Consider the following 16735-nt stretch of genomic DNA (forward strand, 5'->3'; position numbering starts at 1 on the left):
CGCGCTGAGAGAAAAGGGGGTGGGGAGGGAAGGGGAAAAAAATAGTATTTCACACGCGCAGCTTGTATCCGGGCGAAATTGGCCCGTAAACAAGGTTGCTCGTCAAACTCGTGATGCGGATACGGCGGGAATGGCCAAAAGTCATATCCTCTGTTTCGTTCGTTCCGTGTAATCCCTGCCTTCCATTGCTGGAAATATTCAAAACGGATTCCCCTGAAATTTTCCCGACCATCGGTATATTTTATAAACAATTGTCTTGATAATTTAAAAAATTATTAAATTCGTTCGTTTAAAAATTCATTTGTTCAAAATTTTAAATTTCGTGTAATCGAAAATCTTTGGTATTTTTTTTAGAAGAAGTATACGGAGAACGAAATTTTATTTCTACAAAAAAAAAAGAAAGAAAGAAAATTCAGGAAAAAAACAAACTCGAGAATCGATTTCGAAAAAAAAAATACTCAAATTGTTTTCTCTGCGTGAAATAATCGTCCAATGTACGTATCTCGATGCAAGTGCAAAAATTCACGTGCCGTCGGCCAAGCGCTTGAGACATTGGGGAGACGTCGAACGGTAGCAAAGTACGATTTTCATTGTTGCGTCGCGTACTTGTGAAAACGGAAAGGAAAATTTGTAAACCTCTAAAACCTGTATATACGTTGTCTTTTACGTTGCCTCTTATTCTTATTCTTTATAGGAAGTGGAAGAAAATTTGTTCCCTTCTCCAAAGCCCATAACCGTTCGAACGTTTCGAAGCGTGTTTTCAACCGGACAAGTCGCGGATACCGCGCGTAGATGTCGCGCGGGTCGAGGCAAAGGGTAAGACGAAAGAAAAAACAGAAGAAGAAGAAGAAAATGGCACGTTTATGGCCGACGGGAAGTTGGTACGCGCGACTCGACTAATTCGCCGCGAAATTCCTATTCCGCGGATTTCCTGCTGCATCGAAACGAAGTTTATGCCACCCTCTCGACTGTATTTAGACCCGATGGCAATTCGAAAGCCTCGTTTCCTTTCGAACGGGGATTAAAATTATCCGGATACTGTTACAATTTTATTTCGAGTCGTGCCAAATACTTATTAAAAAAAATAATAATAAGAAGAAATAAATCCTCGATAAAACTTCGATAAACATTCTTATTAGATACCAACTGTAGGTAAACTTTCGAGACAGTTTCGAGAAATTTCAAAGGGAGAAAAGAATATACCAAATACATAAACATATATATATATATTCTCGTAGGGAATAATACGATTTCTCTTCGATTTCTTCATCTTCATTTCGCTGACTTGGTCACTTCTCTCTCTCTCTCTCTCTTATTCCCATAAATGTACATTACCATGATCCGCGGCCTGGCATTTCCCAGAGGAATATCTGGTCCAATTCCATAATCTGGGGACAAAGGCGGGGAGGGGGGATGGCGGCGGAGAGAAAGGTGGACGGCTGTCCATTTTCCTGGCGGCCGCAGGAAAAAAGGGCGGGGACAGGAGCGGGGGGAGGGGAGAGGAAACGGCCATCGCGCATTCCAATCTCCACAAAGTACGAGATCCGAAAGTTCCTCTTTCGGGGCGGACGTGACTTACGCGGCAACGCAATTTCGCCAGCTTTGTCTCCATTTTCCTCCCTTCGAATCGTTGCTTCCTCGCGATCCTAGCATTTTTTTTTAATATACAAAAAATAATTTTGAAATTATTATAATGTATCATTAGGGAAAGTGAAGAGGCTGTTTTGATCGTGGAAGAAAATTCGTGCGAGTAAAAATGTAACGTAAATAATGATCGTCTCCTTATCTCAGGGTTAGGGGATCCCAATAATCGTAAATGTCGATGATTTTAATGAAACGTGACCTGCCCTTGTCGAACCTTGCGTTTAATTGAATTCCGCCCCGATAAGAGGCGCAATTTTTCTCCCCCCGCCTCGAGTCGATCAATCAATCACGTTGATCGAGCTGTCATGCCGATGATAACGCCGGATCCGTAATAACGCGAAATATTATTAATCCAATTTTAGATATCGAATGCGTTCGTTCCTCTCTCTGTCTCTGTCCCCCTCTCCTCAATGTTTTTCGAACGGTTAATAATTTTATCTCGGAAGAGTATTTTATTTAATTTTATTTAGGAGTGAAAATCCTCTTTTCTTGATCGAGGCAGCGGAGATAGATAAAAATTTTTCCATCACACTCTTTGCTCTGTTATATTATTAAGATTATTTCGTCGTTGGAAATTATCTGTCCTCGATATCTGAAATAATCGTGCGTGTTGTGCGCAACAGTTCGTCGAAGGGAAGGGAAAACTGATAAGGGATATAAAAAAAAATCTCGACGTAATAAAGCGAGTTTTGTCGTTGCACGAAAGGTGCGGCAAAAATTCGAGGAATAAATAAGAAGAGATTCGAAACTGCTTTCTCTCATCTCTCGTTTATTTATCAACGTATTCAATTTATTTTTATTGAAAAATCGCCGACGATCTTAGAAAGCGTTCCTTCTAAAATTCTAAAAAACCCCCTTTCGTGAATTCTGCTGGCACACGGTGAACAACTCGGGATGATTTATTATGGCAGCAAAAATATTTTTTCCCCTTTCGGTTGACCAAAAAAAATCGCCACCCGGAGAGCCACGTATATAAAAGGAGCGGGAAGAAACCAGAAAAAATCACGGTTCAACCCTTTCCCATATACCTGGTCAGAGAGATTCCTCTTTTTTTCTTTTAACAGACTTCGATCGGGGATCAAAATCATTCTTCCAAATGACACCTGACCAGCAATCCGGGGGAGAGATTGATCCCGTTAGGTCGCCGACCCTTTCCTCCTCCTTTCTTCTCTTCTTTCTTCTTTTCTTTCCCTCTTCTCTCTCTCCTTTGCATCCGTCCACCACCAGGAAAGAGCAATTCTCCGCGAAAGTTTTCGGCAAAAGTTTCAGCTTGGAAAAAAGAAGTTAGTTTTATGCGAGCGGTGCTCGAGTTGCCAAGTTTTTAAACGTTATCTCTTTGTTAAGAATCGGGGTTTACGAGTGCGCGCGCAAGTGTCCGCGATTATTGTTATTATTTTGAAGAGACTCTTTCGATCCGGTTTACACGCTTTCGAGAAAGTATCGATAATAAAAATTGGTAAGAGAAATTCGATATTTTAAAACGTTTATTTTTAATCGTGAATTTAGCAAAAAAGAAAAGAGGTAACAATTTTGAAATAAATTACGTTTTCGATCGTGTTGGATTTATTTATTTTCCGCGAATAGATCGTAGAAGGGTAATAAGATTCGATCCTACGTGATTCAATGGCGGATAGGTTGGCGATCTTTGCAGGAAAACCCGTGTCCGAGCATTTCGTGGCTTTATCATTTTATGCTTGCGCTATTTCATTCCGTTTTATATATTCCTTTTGATCCTTCGGTAATACGTTTTCCCCTCGAAGTACGAGGTACGTTCCATGAGTGAATTTTAAAGAAATAATTTAATAACAGATCCTCGATAAATTAATTAAAAATGGAATATCTATTCGAACTTATTTCGAAATATCACGTCGTTGAATCTATCCGCCGAATTTCCACGATTGAAGTTATCTTCGAGGCTTAAAGGTTATAATTCGAGCAGAGTGTTCAAACCGCGCAAGAATAAAGGCTAATTTGAGGTGAGAAGGAAAGAGAGGGCGGGTGATAGGTCTCTCTTTCCCTCTTATCTCAAATTAGTCTTAATTCACTCTCCTGGCCGAGCTCGCTCGTGCAGAGAAGCACGGCGATTCCACGTAATTAAATTATTCGCGGTGGCGCGCGTTAAATTATCCAGCGGGGGGATTTCATCCTACCTGCGATCCTCGGAATAAATGTATTTCTTTGCAATTAAGGGATAAATGACGTTTATCCAGCCTCATTAGGAATTCTTGGCCGGGCCTCGTCACAAAAAGGAAATGCACAATGTTCCTTAAATTGGCTCTCTGTGATAATCTCGAAGGATTTAAGAAAAATAATCTTCTTGAATTTCGAACGCGAGAAAGATATTAAAAGGAAAAAATTTTCTAGAATACTCGCAGGTAGATCGATGGATTCTCTCCTCGATCGAAACTTTCGTTCGTATACGTGCCATCTCTGGTTGTGATTAAATTAAATGTCATCGCCATGTTGGATTTGTAAATTTTGCATGCGCAATATTGCTGCGCAGTTTGTTGCGCGCGCATCCGATTGATTACACCAATTCAGTTTCGTGCAATTGTTGCAAATTTGCACGCGTGAAATATTATTTCGTATTACGATGGTGTAGAAACGTTTTTTTTTTTGTTATGAGATGAAGAGATGAGGATGATATTTGCAAACAAGATAATTTTTCTTACATCCATATATAAAAAAAGTATATAAATAAAGTAAAGTATATTATAACCTCAATTTCTAATATGTAACTTTTTATTTATTTTATCTTTTAACTTTTTATGTTTTAATGTGTTTTACTTGTCTTGATTCTGCCTCGTTTGATATTTCTTCGATGAAAGATACATTCATTTCCCTACATTAAAATTATAAATGAAGATTCTTGAAATTTGAATTCTAAATCACCTTTTAATAGATATATATTAAAACGATAGAGATTTAGATCGTTATTTTATAATTGATAAAAAAGTGCAAATATTTTTTTATGTCTATATTATTTTAATTCATTTATATACAAAATATTTACATATCAAAATTTTTTTGACAGAATATATACAATGTCTTATTATATCTTAAAAAAAGTTTATACAATAAAAAGTAACACAATTATTCTTGATGAATATGACACGAATACGACGTGCTCTCACGTATGGAAAATTCGATGCTGATGAAAATGTTGAAAAATTATGCGAAACTCGACAAATGGCTCGTTTACTTTGATGATAGACGGAAAAAATGAAAGAAAAAATGTGGAAGGAATTATTGAAGGAATTATAAAAGTTTTGGTATAATGCGTCTCCCTTCAAACAATTTATTTTGATCTTTGCTTCTATCAGATTTATCAAGAAAGTTTGTTCTTTTTATGATAAGACCTTTTCTTCCTTCATTTTCTTCTTTTTTCGTTTGAATTATTGTTATACCCTACAAAATTTTACTTTTTTCCAAGTAAATTTTTCATCATTCACATTATAATAATCAATAATTAATTTTTCTTTTCTCTTCACTGCAAATTTATATCGTGGCAACATTTTTTTCATAAGAAAATTTTATTTGATAATTCCCTTTTTCTATTAGAAACAAAATTGTAACAAAATTTCATCTTTGAATATTAACTTATTTATAATATACTTATGAATTTTAATTTTCTCATTTACAAGTTTTTTAATTTCTCAATTATAATGCGAAAATCTTATTTCTTCTTTAATACATTTTAACAATTAATTAACGTTAAGATTAATAATTAACGTTTGACAGGAAGTTTTCCTCTAGTGTGTGCACATAGCTTTGTGAATATCCTCTTTCGTATTCATTTTCATTATCGGAGTAAAAAATTTTAATGGAATTCCGGTGCAACAATTTTTTTTTTGCGAGTCTGTGATAACATCGCATCCGTGAATTGCGTGTAGGTTGATGGCTGCATGCAAATCCCGGGAATTTTTTCCATTATTCTGCGAAAAGAGCAAAAAATATATATATATATAATATACATAGTATACACGAGTAATAACATGTGAAAATAATCTCGATTTAGTCTGTTTTTGCGCAAATTTATATTATGAATATTTAATGCCGATAATCCATATTCTGTGTATTCTGTGAAATTGATAATCTGATAATTATAACGATCAATTAAAAGGAGGAAAGGTTAAAATCGGTTATCGTACGAATTTATCACGCAAATATATTGCAAATCTTAATAATTATTTTAACAATAACGATTTATCTTAAATGAAAAATCTAAATGATAATCTGCATGCACATTTCAAAGAATCAACTGTAATTTTTACTTTATATTTTAATATTTTCAAAGAGATATTAACTACGACTATTTAATAATTGCAATATCCTATAGAATATATATATCCATTACTTTATTAAAATTAGTCATAAAGTTTCTAAAACTCAAATAACATTTGTAAAAAAATTAATTTACGATCATCTTCTTGTCACATTTATCCTATAATTTATCCGGAATATATTATTGTTAAAATTGATCACGAAGCTTTCAAAACTCGAGCAATATCGATATACGAATAGAACGAAAAAAGGAATAAAAAAAATAGAAGCAACAGTTCAAAACATGGCGGCGCACGACGTATTCGAACTATGGCTGGCTAGCATTTCCTTCACCCAACCCTGCACACAGCTCATCAATATTCCCCTACCTAACCTAACATTTAGTTCGTTTGGCCCGAATAACCGGCTCAACTTGGGGAGGGGCGGGAAGTTGAGAGGCAATTGGCCTGTCCGGGCGATGCATTTACCTATGATCATTTCTCGGTCGAGGGAACGAGGATCTTGGGTCTCGTGGTTCGACCTGTAAACACTGGAAACCCATTTCCGTCTATGTTGGACCTGGCGAAAAACTGGAATGCGTGTCTCGTAAAGCGAGCGCGAGGAAGTGTGCATCTATCAACCAATTTCCACGATATCGTATATACCAGAAACTCGACACAGCTACGGGCAAAAGGTGTACACTTTCAAACGAGTTTTTATGAAGGTGGCTCGGATGGATTACGTGATTCTGTCAGCGATGAGAAAATGTTTTTTGAAGCAACTGTAAAAGTTGGAATTAATCAGCTGTGTAGGGATGTGAGAGAATATTTTTAATAAGTCCAAGTTTATCCTCGTTTCATCGTTGACGCTACATTACGGATGAATTTAACGCCAGATTTCGCGCGGAGGCCAGAGGATCTTGTTTTCATCTTATTAAAATCCCAGGGGGTTGAAACTCTAGTTCACTCTGTATACAGAGTGTTCCAAAGATATTAGGATATGTTAATTGAGGTAATATGATTTCTTTGTGCAAATATCACTGAATCACGAAGTGTATAGACTATGATGATAATTGAACATGTTGGTCGAACACGAACAAACAATATGTGTCGAAAGAAATCTATTGAGTGTAACAAATATCTTTTTATAAAAAAAATTATTCGAATAAATAGATAAAAAAATAAACTAATTAATTATTTAATTATTAATTTCTATAAAATAAAACAAATAAGAACGATAAATAATATTTGGACGAGTAAAGAAAGAGAAGCGTAAAAATAAAAAAGGCAATGAACGAGAATTGATAAATAAGGGTATGAAGTGAAATTGATAAACGAATGAGTAAAGAGGAATTGATAAAGGAAGAGAAGAGAAAAGTAATAAAGAGAGGGAATGAAAAAGGAGGAGCGATAAATCATTAGTTTATTCATTCTTGAATTTTTCCATTTAATTCTTAAATAAGATGTTAATTCGATATAATTTTTTTCGATAAAAAAATATTTATTATTCAACTTCAGACTTTTTCGACAACTATTGCTTGAACTTACCGTGTTCGGCCGACGGCACATATTCCACCACTACCATCATGGCTCGAGTGATTTAGAATTCGTGATTGACTAGTATTTTTTGTAATAAATGTATTAATTTTATTAATATCACGTTAACAGAGCTGTTTCGAAAGATTTTCCAAAAGAAAATGTTGCATGAAATTATATCAGGAATCTCCAATTTCTTACATTTTTGGGACATTCTATATTAAAAATTTACAAAATAGTTTTTGAAATTATTGAAATATCACACGAAAAAATGTCAGAAAATTAAGTGAAATTAATCGATCTTTATAGAATGTACAATTTATACAATAGCTTAAAAGTTATAGGAAGTTTAGTTTTCTACATTTGATTCAAAAATTAAAAAAACGTGAAAGAAGATTACATAATCTAATAAAATGCACTCAGAATGATAAAACATTTGTATTACATAAAATTTCACGGAAGGATTATTTATATTATCTGAGCGAAGACATTCTTTTTTCTGAGGATTAGGATCTTTTTATCCGCATTTAAATATGCAATTTCCTTAGTCCATCTCTGCGGTACATTTACTATGTATTTTACATTCGCCGGATTCGCGTACATACATTTCTAGCTACGTTTTCTGGTGTGCACGGAAATTTCCTGTTTAGATATTGAGCCCGCGGCGGTTGCACAGGGCTGATTCCACCGTGCTGCTCTACCGTTGCTTCTTCTGGCAGGAACTTCTTTTCGAGTAGTAAAGCGGCTTGCGCACTTTCGCGGGATACATAAAGCGAAACGGCGAGAGGAGGTAAAAGAATTGCCGATATATATGTTACTATGTTCAAGTACGTCTGCGCGGTTAAATACATCGAATGGTCGAGCTTTATATCGAAGCGATATACTACTCTCGTACCATTGGTGGCTAGCCTTCTTCGGGAATATATCGAACGAATCGAAACGAAATAGCCGAATGAAAATAAATTCGGCTCGATATCGAGTTACTTTGCCAACCACTTGAAGAGTGGTGCTTTTCAATTAATCCTTTTTCGAGCGAATTCAAGCGAAACATCTATCTCATAATTACGGTGAAATGAAATGGATGTCATTATCGATCGACTGATTCCTCTGATCTCTTGAATATTTTTACAGATATTATCCCTTTTATTTTCCTTCTAAAAGGAAAAATATTTTTATATATATATTGTAAGTATATTCCATGACAGAATATATTTATAATTACATAAATGATTAAAAAGTGTTGCTTATATACTATTATATACTATTATATACTAAAATTTTATTATTAGTTATTGTGATGATTAGTTATTAATAATATGGTTAGAAATATTTTTAAATTTTATTAAATTTGCATTATATTTATATTTTGAATCGAACTTGATTCGAAAATAATCAATCGAAGCTGTTTTCGATTGTTTCATTACTCGCGTTCGAGGCTTAATGACGCGAGATTAACTTAACCTCTTAATAACATATTATCGTTCCTTTTACAAGTTTATTCTCTTAAACTGACTACCCTTATCTACCTTTTACAACTCGATAAGTAAAAGAAAAAAAATTTTGATTTGCACTTTAAATGAACTTGTAATAGCATTATTTGTTTTATTTTACACAAGGACACGAATTGCACGAAAAACGATCGACTTGTGGTCCTTTTCTACGGCCGGTTTAATGAGCTGACACGCTGCCTTCTTATTGCTCGTTTCTCAGTTTTCTTAATGTTTCGTTTCCTGGCATAAGCTTGCGTATTTCTTTTTATCATGAACCAAACTGAACCTCGACTGTCGCTTAATACATATTTTATGCAAGTTATGAATGTTAAATTGCATAGTTCATCGCTAAAGACTTGCGTTTTCTACCGCAAATTTTAGGCTTATAGGGATTATTTCGCCCAGTTTCCAAGTTGCAATGCCTAGTAAAATGTACGATAACAGATAGATAATATTATTCATTATATGCTCGAGCTTTTCTCTAGTGAATGTATTATCAGAGGTTATTTCAGTGAGGCGAACAATTTCACACTAACAATACCTCATAAATTTCTTTAAATACTTGAACTCTCAATTTTTCTTCGTTTTTGGCTAACTGTCATTTTCGGCAAAGGTAGAATAAATATCGAATTTCATATTCTTACAGCTAAATATACTTGTGAGTTTATAAAAAATAAACACAATTTAAAAATATTACGAATTACTGATTAGTAGAATATGCAATGCTTTTAAATTAAATTATATAGGTTATATATCAAAAAAATAAGATTTATAGATATAATAAATATCATCTCTCATTCCTAAGAATAACAATTATTATACTATCTCATTTATTTTCTAATTAGGAATCGCTAATTACGATGCACAGTAAGAAAAATAAAAGATAAATTATAATTTCCGATATTAAATCTTATTTTTACATATACAAACACTACTTAAAATATTAAATAAGTTTAACTCTCATGCAATTTTATGTCATTCGAAATTTCTTACCGTTAACTCCTTTCTCCAAAAAACGAAATATTCTTCCGTTCTTATACGATTGTTTCACAGGAAATTTTTCTCTATTATTATCGTCCAGAAAACTCATTGGTCAATGAATCAGAATATCAAGGTTAACGGGAAAAGGCACGTCACCGTTGCAACAGTCGGCACGCGTACTAAATATTCATGGTGTATATAATGGTGTATATACTCGATTGAATTGGATAGATGTAACACTATTTAGTAACAATTGACAGGCAGTTGGCCAGAGTAGGGATAGAAAAAGTGGCAAAGTCGCCATATTGAATCAGAGTAATGAACAAGCTGATGTACGCGTGCGCACGTCGCGCTTCGTGGTCTATGCGATATCGTGATGTATCGAGTCAGCGAGCATCGATCGATGTTTAATACTCGATTTGGTTAGTTTATTCTATTACGTCGATTTTTTCCGCGTATTAAATACACATTTTTCGTTTGTGTCAATCGATAATTAATATTATTTATTGTTTGAAGATGAGCTGCAACGTACAACGAACATTGTAAGTTTATGAATAAAGATTATGATAGAAATTATTCTTAATTAATAAAATCTAATTATTGAATTAGATTTTAATCCTCTGAAAGCTTATGTCGTATATATTATTCAATTATTTGATGGAAAAAACATTTATTTATTTTTAATACATAAAATATTTATTTTTAAAACAGATATATTTAAATTATGAAAATTCTTATAATAATATTTAATAATAATGAATATATAATATATATAATAATAAATAATAATAATCTATAAATTTTTATAAAGATACATATTTTATATAAATTAATATTGAAATGGAAATCGAACAAAGATTTTGTTAATTCTTAGCATTTTTTCAATTTTTGTAATATGCTATTTATTTATGTTATCGCATATATTACAATATTTTATACTTCATATTTCTTTTATATTTATATGCTTTACTGTTACAGATATATTGCAAAAATTTGTTTCGTTACAATCCTTGACACAATTTTTGGCAAATTTATATTTTATTTAAATCTTATGTGATAAGAACATGATATTATTTTTTTTGTTAAATTATTCAAATATAATTTAGTTATATTGCAGTTTATATTAATTATGTTTAAAAAATTTTCTTTTGATATATAAATTAAATGTTTTTTTTAATAAGATTTAAAGAATTAAGTATTAGAGTTAATATTTTGTTTTTTTTTTGTTTCAGATGAGTGTACCGACATTATCGAAAACGAAAATTTGGCGGTCCAGCATCCAATGGGTAAGTCTTCAAATCAGAGCAGATATCTATAATTATATTCTGCGTCAAATTCTCATAAGAAAAAACAAAATATTATGATAGAATTTACCAAATTAATTCAACTTTGAATAAAAAGAAAACTCACATAACGAATAAATTAATAACTGTACAAATATCAGACAAACATCAAAATAATATATTAGATTAAATAATACTAGAAACCTTTTTTCTTTTTTCCTTTTTTCTCGAAATTCACCATTTATTCCCATGATTTCTTTTCAGTATCTTTGAAAACTTTTCTCTTGTTGACATAACCTCAACTTTCAATTATCTTTCACTGAAGAAAAATATTTAAAAATATAAAAATTCAAAATAATTATTCAATTTCAAATATTGCAAATGCAAATAAATTTCCCAAGAATAAAAAAGAATAAAAAGAATAAAAAACGTTATATAATAAAAAAAACAAAAAAGAAAAGGAAAATGAGAGTCTTCGTAGACTGTTTGTATTAATGGAGTTAGTTATCAACCATGGCACGAAGGTGTTCGACCACTTTCAGAACAGTTTCCATCGAGGAACAATCGAGAGGAAGGAAGCGGTCTATTTTTATGGAACAGATAGGTCAAGAAGTTGCAAGATGAGAGACGTAATGGGGCAAGTGGAGACGCGCGCATGAGACGAACGAAAGGATTGGTAAAACGTTTCGGCTTTCTATGTAGATCAGTTGAGGCAAAGTAGAAAGAATCGCGTATCTATACGAACCATCACGCTGAAAATACTTCTCGAGAAATAGCTTTTCAGAAATTGCTTTACGGTATAGAAATAATCGTCGAACGAGCGAGCGAGTAAAGTTCGAAACATGGCGAACGAAGCATAAAAAATTTTTCTAGATAATCTAATCATACGTAAAGAAGAAAAGCATATAAAAAAATTTCATTATTTTCGTTGATATTGAACTCACTATTAATTAAAAACATATTTTTGTGACACGAATTGAATAAATCATTTATTTAAAACGAACAAAAAAAAAATTTTACTAGATGAAGAACTATATAGAAGAAGAACTACATGTGCAATTATTACTAGTGACGCTTAGATTCGAATAGAAGAGTAGACTATACAACACGAATTCGAACGAGTTTAGCCGAACTTGGACGAATTAGAAAAAGAGAGATATACTACTTCTAATTGCAATATTTATTCGTTATAAGCTCACAGTTTAACATCAACCACGAACACGAGCATATTTTGTAGAATCATAAAATTCTATTTTCATTTTATTAGAAAAGACGGCTAGCGAAAACTCAACTCAAACTATTTAAAGAAATTTATCTTGTATCGGTGTGAAATTATTTGCTTCACTGGATTCAAGTTAGATTCTTCCAATTGGTGGGGATGACTCAAGCAAACAACGAATGAATATATTTGCCAAGATCCAAGGTAATAACGTGGTCATTTTCGAAACTCTTCGTTTAATTAAACTGAAAGCAAAAAACAGTTGCATTACGACAACTTTCAATATTATGGATACATTTGTTTAGAAAGCAAATTGAATATCCGTTCGATTCTTCGTTTCGCATTCGGTAGCGCATAATCTTAGCTTTTACCCGATAACAACTTCGTCCGATATCCAATTTGGATGGATACACAGTTGCTTGGAAAGGTCACGTATTCCGAACGACGTTGCCGCTGCGTATTACCCGGAATAAAATTTGATGGGGCTACGGTAAAGGACTGCGGAATTTTCGAATATGACGAATGGACCAACGTGATAGTTCCCTTGTAATCTTTGGTCCTTCTTGTTTTATGAACTGGTCGTTCGTCATTCCGTGCGATTCTTCGACGAATATGACGTCCGGATTAAAATGTAATATGACAATTATCTTGAAAAAGTATTTACTTTTGACATTCCATTGGGAGTACACAGTGTTCTTTATATAAGGTATCAGGTTCTTTATTCTATTATAAATTGCTGAAAAGAAATTCTGCGGAATGGACAAGGAGGAAATTTTCTCGTTTCTCATTTGAGTGAAGTGGTTCTCAATCTGTAAATTGATTTTGTAAAGAGATCATTTTAATAATTAATAACTTGTACTATTACTTTTAATAATCATATATTTCTAAACTAAAAATAATAAAGCTAGTTATTCTACGATGGAAATGATCCTCTTTGTCAATTGAGAAATTATATATATTCTATTTTTAACAATTAAAACGGATTTTCAGATGATCAAATGGCACCTAATTATTCGAATCTAAATATTTCAAAACTCGATTTTTTTTCATTTAAATATTCACCTTTCATCTTCAAAAAAAAACAAAATTCACGAAATTCAACACGTGCAATACATTTCCCGTGGAACGTGTCCTCGAGTCAAGAATCGCATCAGCGTTCCTATCACGTAAGTCAACAACAATGAACAAAAAAAAATGAAAAAAATATAATCAAGATTCGATTCTACTCACACCGGTAAGCGGATATATCGTATTGCAATCTCAAAAATCGAAAAGAAAGAAGTAAAAGAAAAGAGAGACATCGTGTCATTCGGTAAAAAAAGAAAAATAAAGGAGAAAAGAAGACTACGATGTACTCGGTCTCCAATACAAAATGACATGGCGGTTGCATTGGGCAACAGTGTCGAAATTGCAGGAGCTTCGCTTCCGCTGGCTAGAGATTGGGCTGGGTCTCTCTCTCCCGACAAACAGCACACCCTGTACACGTCGGTACAGAGGAGTTTCGCATTGATCGGCGGCCAGAAGAACAGCCTTGCTCTGATTGGCTATCCCAGACCACGCGTCCTTGTCATGTCTACGGTTTTTTGACAAGGTAGGAAGGTGGAGAACCTCACTTCCGAGCCGTCTAGCTGGCTTCCGCTGGTTGAACAGCAACCGTGAGCCCGGCCAAAACGATCGACGAGGAGGGAGTTATTCTTTAAGTTAGAAGGAGATAATAAATACACGGCCGAAAGGAAAAGAGGAAGATGGCAATATGAGAAGTAAGAATAGTAGGAGGGATAAGGATGGATGTGATATTTCAGCCTTGCTCTGAAACAGGCGGTGAGACGAAGATATATAGGTATATAGTAAACAAAATGGAAAATAGGTGGACCATTACCAATGCGTAAATCGCGTACCAAATAAGTCAAAGGATTGAATTGCTTTTAAAGAAGAAAAAAGAAGAAAATATTTCGGTTTCTCTTGAAATTCATTCTTATCACCGCCTAGCCTGTTCCTTTTGCGAATAGCTGCTCAGTTCCTTTTTCATTGGTTCTTTTTTTTCTTTGAGTTATTACTTTTTTATTTTTAATCTTTTCTTTGCCATTATATTTATTTACTTATTCATTAATTTATTTATTTACAGAAAAAATTTGTTGATATAAGAGGATATTGAAAAATATAAGAGAAAACAAAAAAACGTATATCGATATATCATTAAGATATTTTTCTTGATATTTTCGAGTTTTTGCATTGAAATTTATAAAGGAATTATTTATTTTAATTCAGCTTATTCAAACGTAATATATTTAAACATGTAAGATTTAAGTATAGAGAAAAAAATATATAAAAATTATTCCTAGTAGTTATTTTAGTAATTTATATGAATTACTATTAACTATAATATACTTAATATGTATCTAAATAAATTTTTCGCTGGATTATATAGATAATTATACATCACAATAATTGTACAAGAAACAAAAAATATATGTCAAGAATCATAAAAATAAATTGAGAAAAAAAAAGAAATTCATTATGGAAAAAAATCATGAGATCATAAATGATAATCCAGAGATAATAACGAGAACATATTATCTTAAAGGAACTGTTATCATGAAGAACATATTATCTTAAAGAAACTGTTACCAGTTGATTGACGAGAGGATTTCTTTAAAATGTATGGACGAAAAAAAAAAAACGAAACCAGAGTTGTTTTGGTGAAGCGATTTGATGAAAATGGAAGTGTAGAAAAGGGATCACATGTATCGAAAGCAGGAAATAGTTTCTTATCTGCGTTCTTCGAGTCGCTGTTCAGTGGGGAAGAGGATTCTCTCGAGAGTTTTCTAAAAGACGTTTAAACGTCTATCGTCGCTCGGTGAACCGATTTTACGCGACAGCTTTCTCTGGCTTGTCAGGAATTCTTTTCCAATTTATCGCTCGTTTTTCCTTCCTTTCTTTCACGGTCGGCATGTTGAAAAGGTCAGACAAGATAGAATAAGTTATCAGTGTTTTATGATACATACCTTAGTAAACATTGTATGTCTTTTTTTTTTTTTTTAGATGCATTATTAGCGAAAAATTTGGGAGTGTTTTCTTTTTATTTAATTTGCATCGAATTATCTTATAATTTTGTTAATTTTACTTTAAATTATTTTTCGTTATAGAAACATGGATATTCTCAAAAGAATAATAATAATTTTTTTTATTCGATAAATTTGATATTCAAGAAAAGAATTTTTATAAAATGAAATTCTAAATTAATTTTTTTCCCCAAATTCTTTGATTCTATGGAATATTTTTCTAATTATTCCTAAATTTTTGGATTTTTTAGAATGTTATTTATGTTAATAATTTCAAATTAACTTTTTTTCTAAATTCCTAAATCCTAAAATGGTTGACAAAACATAATAAAAATAAATTTAATCGAATACCATAAAACAGATTCATTCAAAGACTCAACAGAAACATTCGTAAAAATTCAGTTAACTCTGGCAACTCTTCTACTGTTTTCGCTCAATGAAATGATCTTCATCCCTTTTACTAAACCGGCTTTTCATGTTTTGACGATTTTATTCCTTAACTACTTTGGTCGATTATCTCTTTTTTTTGATCTTCATATGAATAAATATACATATCTCAGCCGTATCGTAATATCGATATTGATTTAATGGTGCAAATATCAAAATATAATTATTTTTTCTGTTTTTTCTTTTTTTTTTTTGGATTTGTCGAATTATAAAAACAAAATTATAAAAACGAATTATAAAAAATAATTCAGTAAACTTTTTGCAAAAAGAGAATAAAAATTGAAGAATCATGAGAATATTATTTATATCGCGTTATGAGGGATTAAGTTTTAATATTAATTATTTTTATGAGGATTTAAAAAGTGAGATTTGAGAAAAAAAAATCCAAAATGTTTAATGTTAATTTGCTTATCAATGGCGATCGCATATCCAGATATTTGCATCTGATAAATTATAATTAATCAGATCGACGATAAAATATAAAAACAAAAATGATAAATTTTACATTGAAAATCGCAAAAATATTAATTAAAATTTTCAAATTGAAAATTTCGAAAATAAATTAACCAATATCACGATATATTAAATCTGCCATTGATTGCACAACGTACATAAATTTCAAAGCATTTTTTTCTTTTTCCAATTCTTTTTTACATTTCTCCATTCCCTTTTTTCTTTCATTATTTCCTTTTATCGTTTGTTTAAGAACCACTTGCCATGTTTGTTATTACAACCGAGTTAATCGTCAAACTTTATCAATGCAGTTAATAAAATTGTACATAATTTTGAATAAAATTCTTCGTGCAGGCAG

General features: G+C 32.3%; 1 protein-coding gene and 1 long non-coding RNA gene across 35 annotated transcripts in view; one reads left to right on the plus strand and one right to left on the minus strand.

Moving 5' to 3' along the window:
* The window catches only part of LOC108000314 (uncharacterized), a 252647-nt gene that overhangs the window by 53717 nt on the left and 182195 nt on the right, over positions 1-16735 (plus strand). For 12 of the 34 annotated variants that reach the window (XR_009833082.1, XR_009833076.1, XR_009833075.1 and 9 more), the window contains one exon: positions 11146-11199. Coding sequence is in view for 5 of the 34 variants with exons in the window: in XM_062086478.1 (XP_061942462.1) it covers positions 11146-11199 (54 nt within the window). In the remaining 29 variants the exon portion in view is untranslated. Of the gene's footprint in view, positions 1-1699; positions 3101-10247; positions 10456-11145; positions 11200-11460; positions 13122-13405; positions 13503-16735 lie in introns of those variants that run through there. The other 22 variants (XR_009833063.1, XR_009833056.1, XR_009833061.1 and 19 more) reach the window with 12 other exon arrangements.
* Positions 4929-10240, minus strand: LOC108000318 (uncharacterized). Its single transcript, XR_001766510.3, has 2 exons — positions 9926-10240; positions 4929-5579 (listed from the first exon to the last, which is right to left on the minus strand). It is a non-coding gene; the product is annotated as an uncharacterized LOC108000318 (long non-coding RNA).

Source organism: Apis cerana, linkage group LG16 (genome assembly GCF_029169275.1).
Source record: "Apis cerana isolate GH-2021 linkage group LG16, AcerK_1.0, whole genome shotgun sequence".
In the NCBI taxonomy this organism is placed as follows: domain Eukaryota; kingdom Metazoa; phylum Arthropoda; class Insecta; order Hymenoptera; family Apidae; genus Apis; species Apis cerana.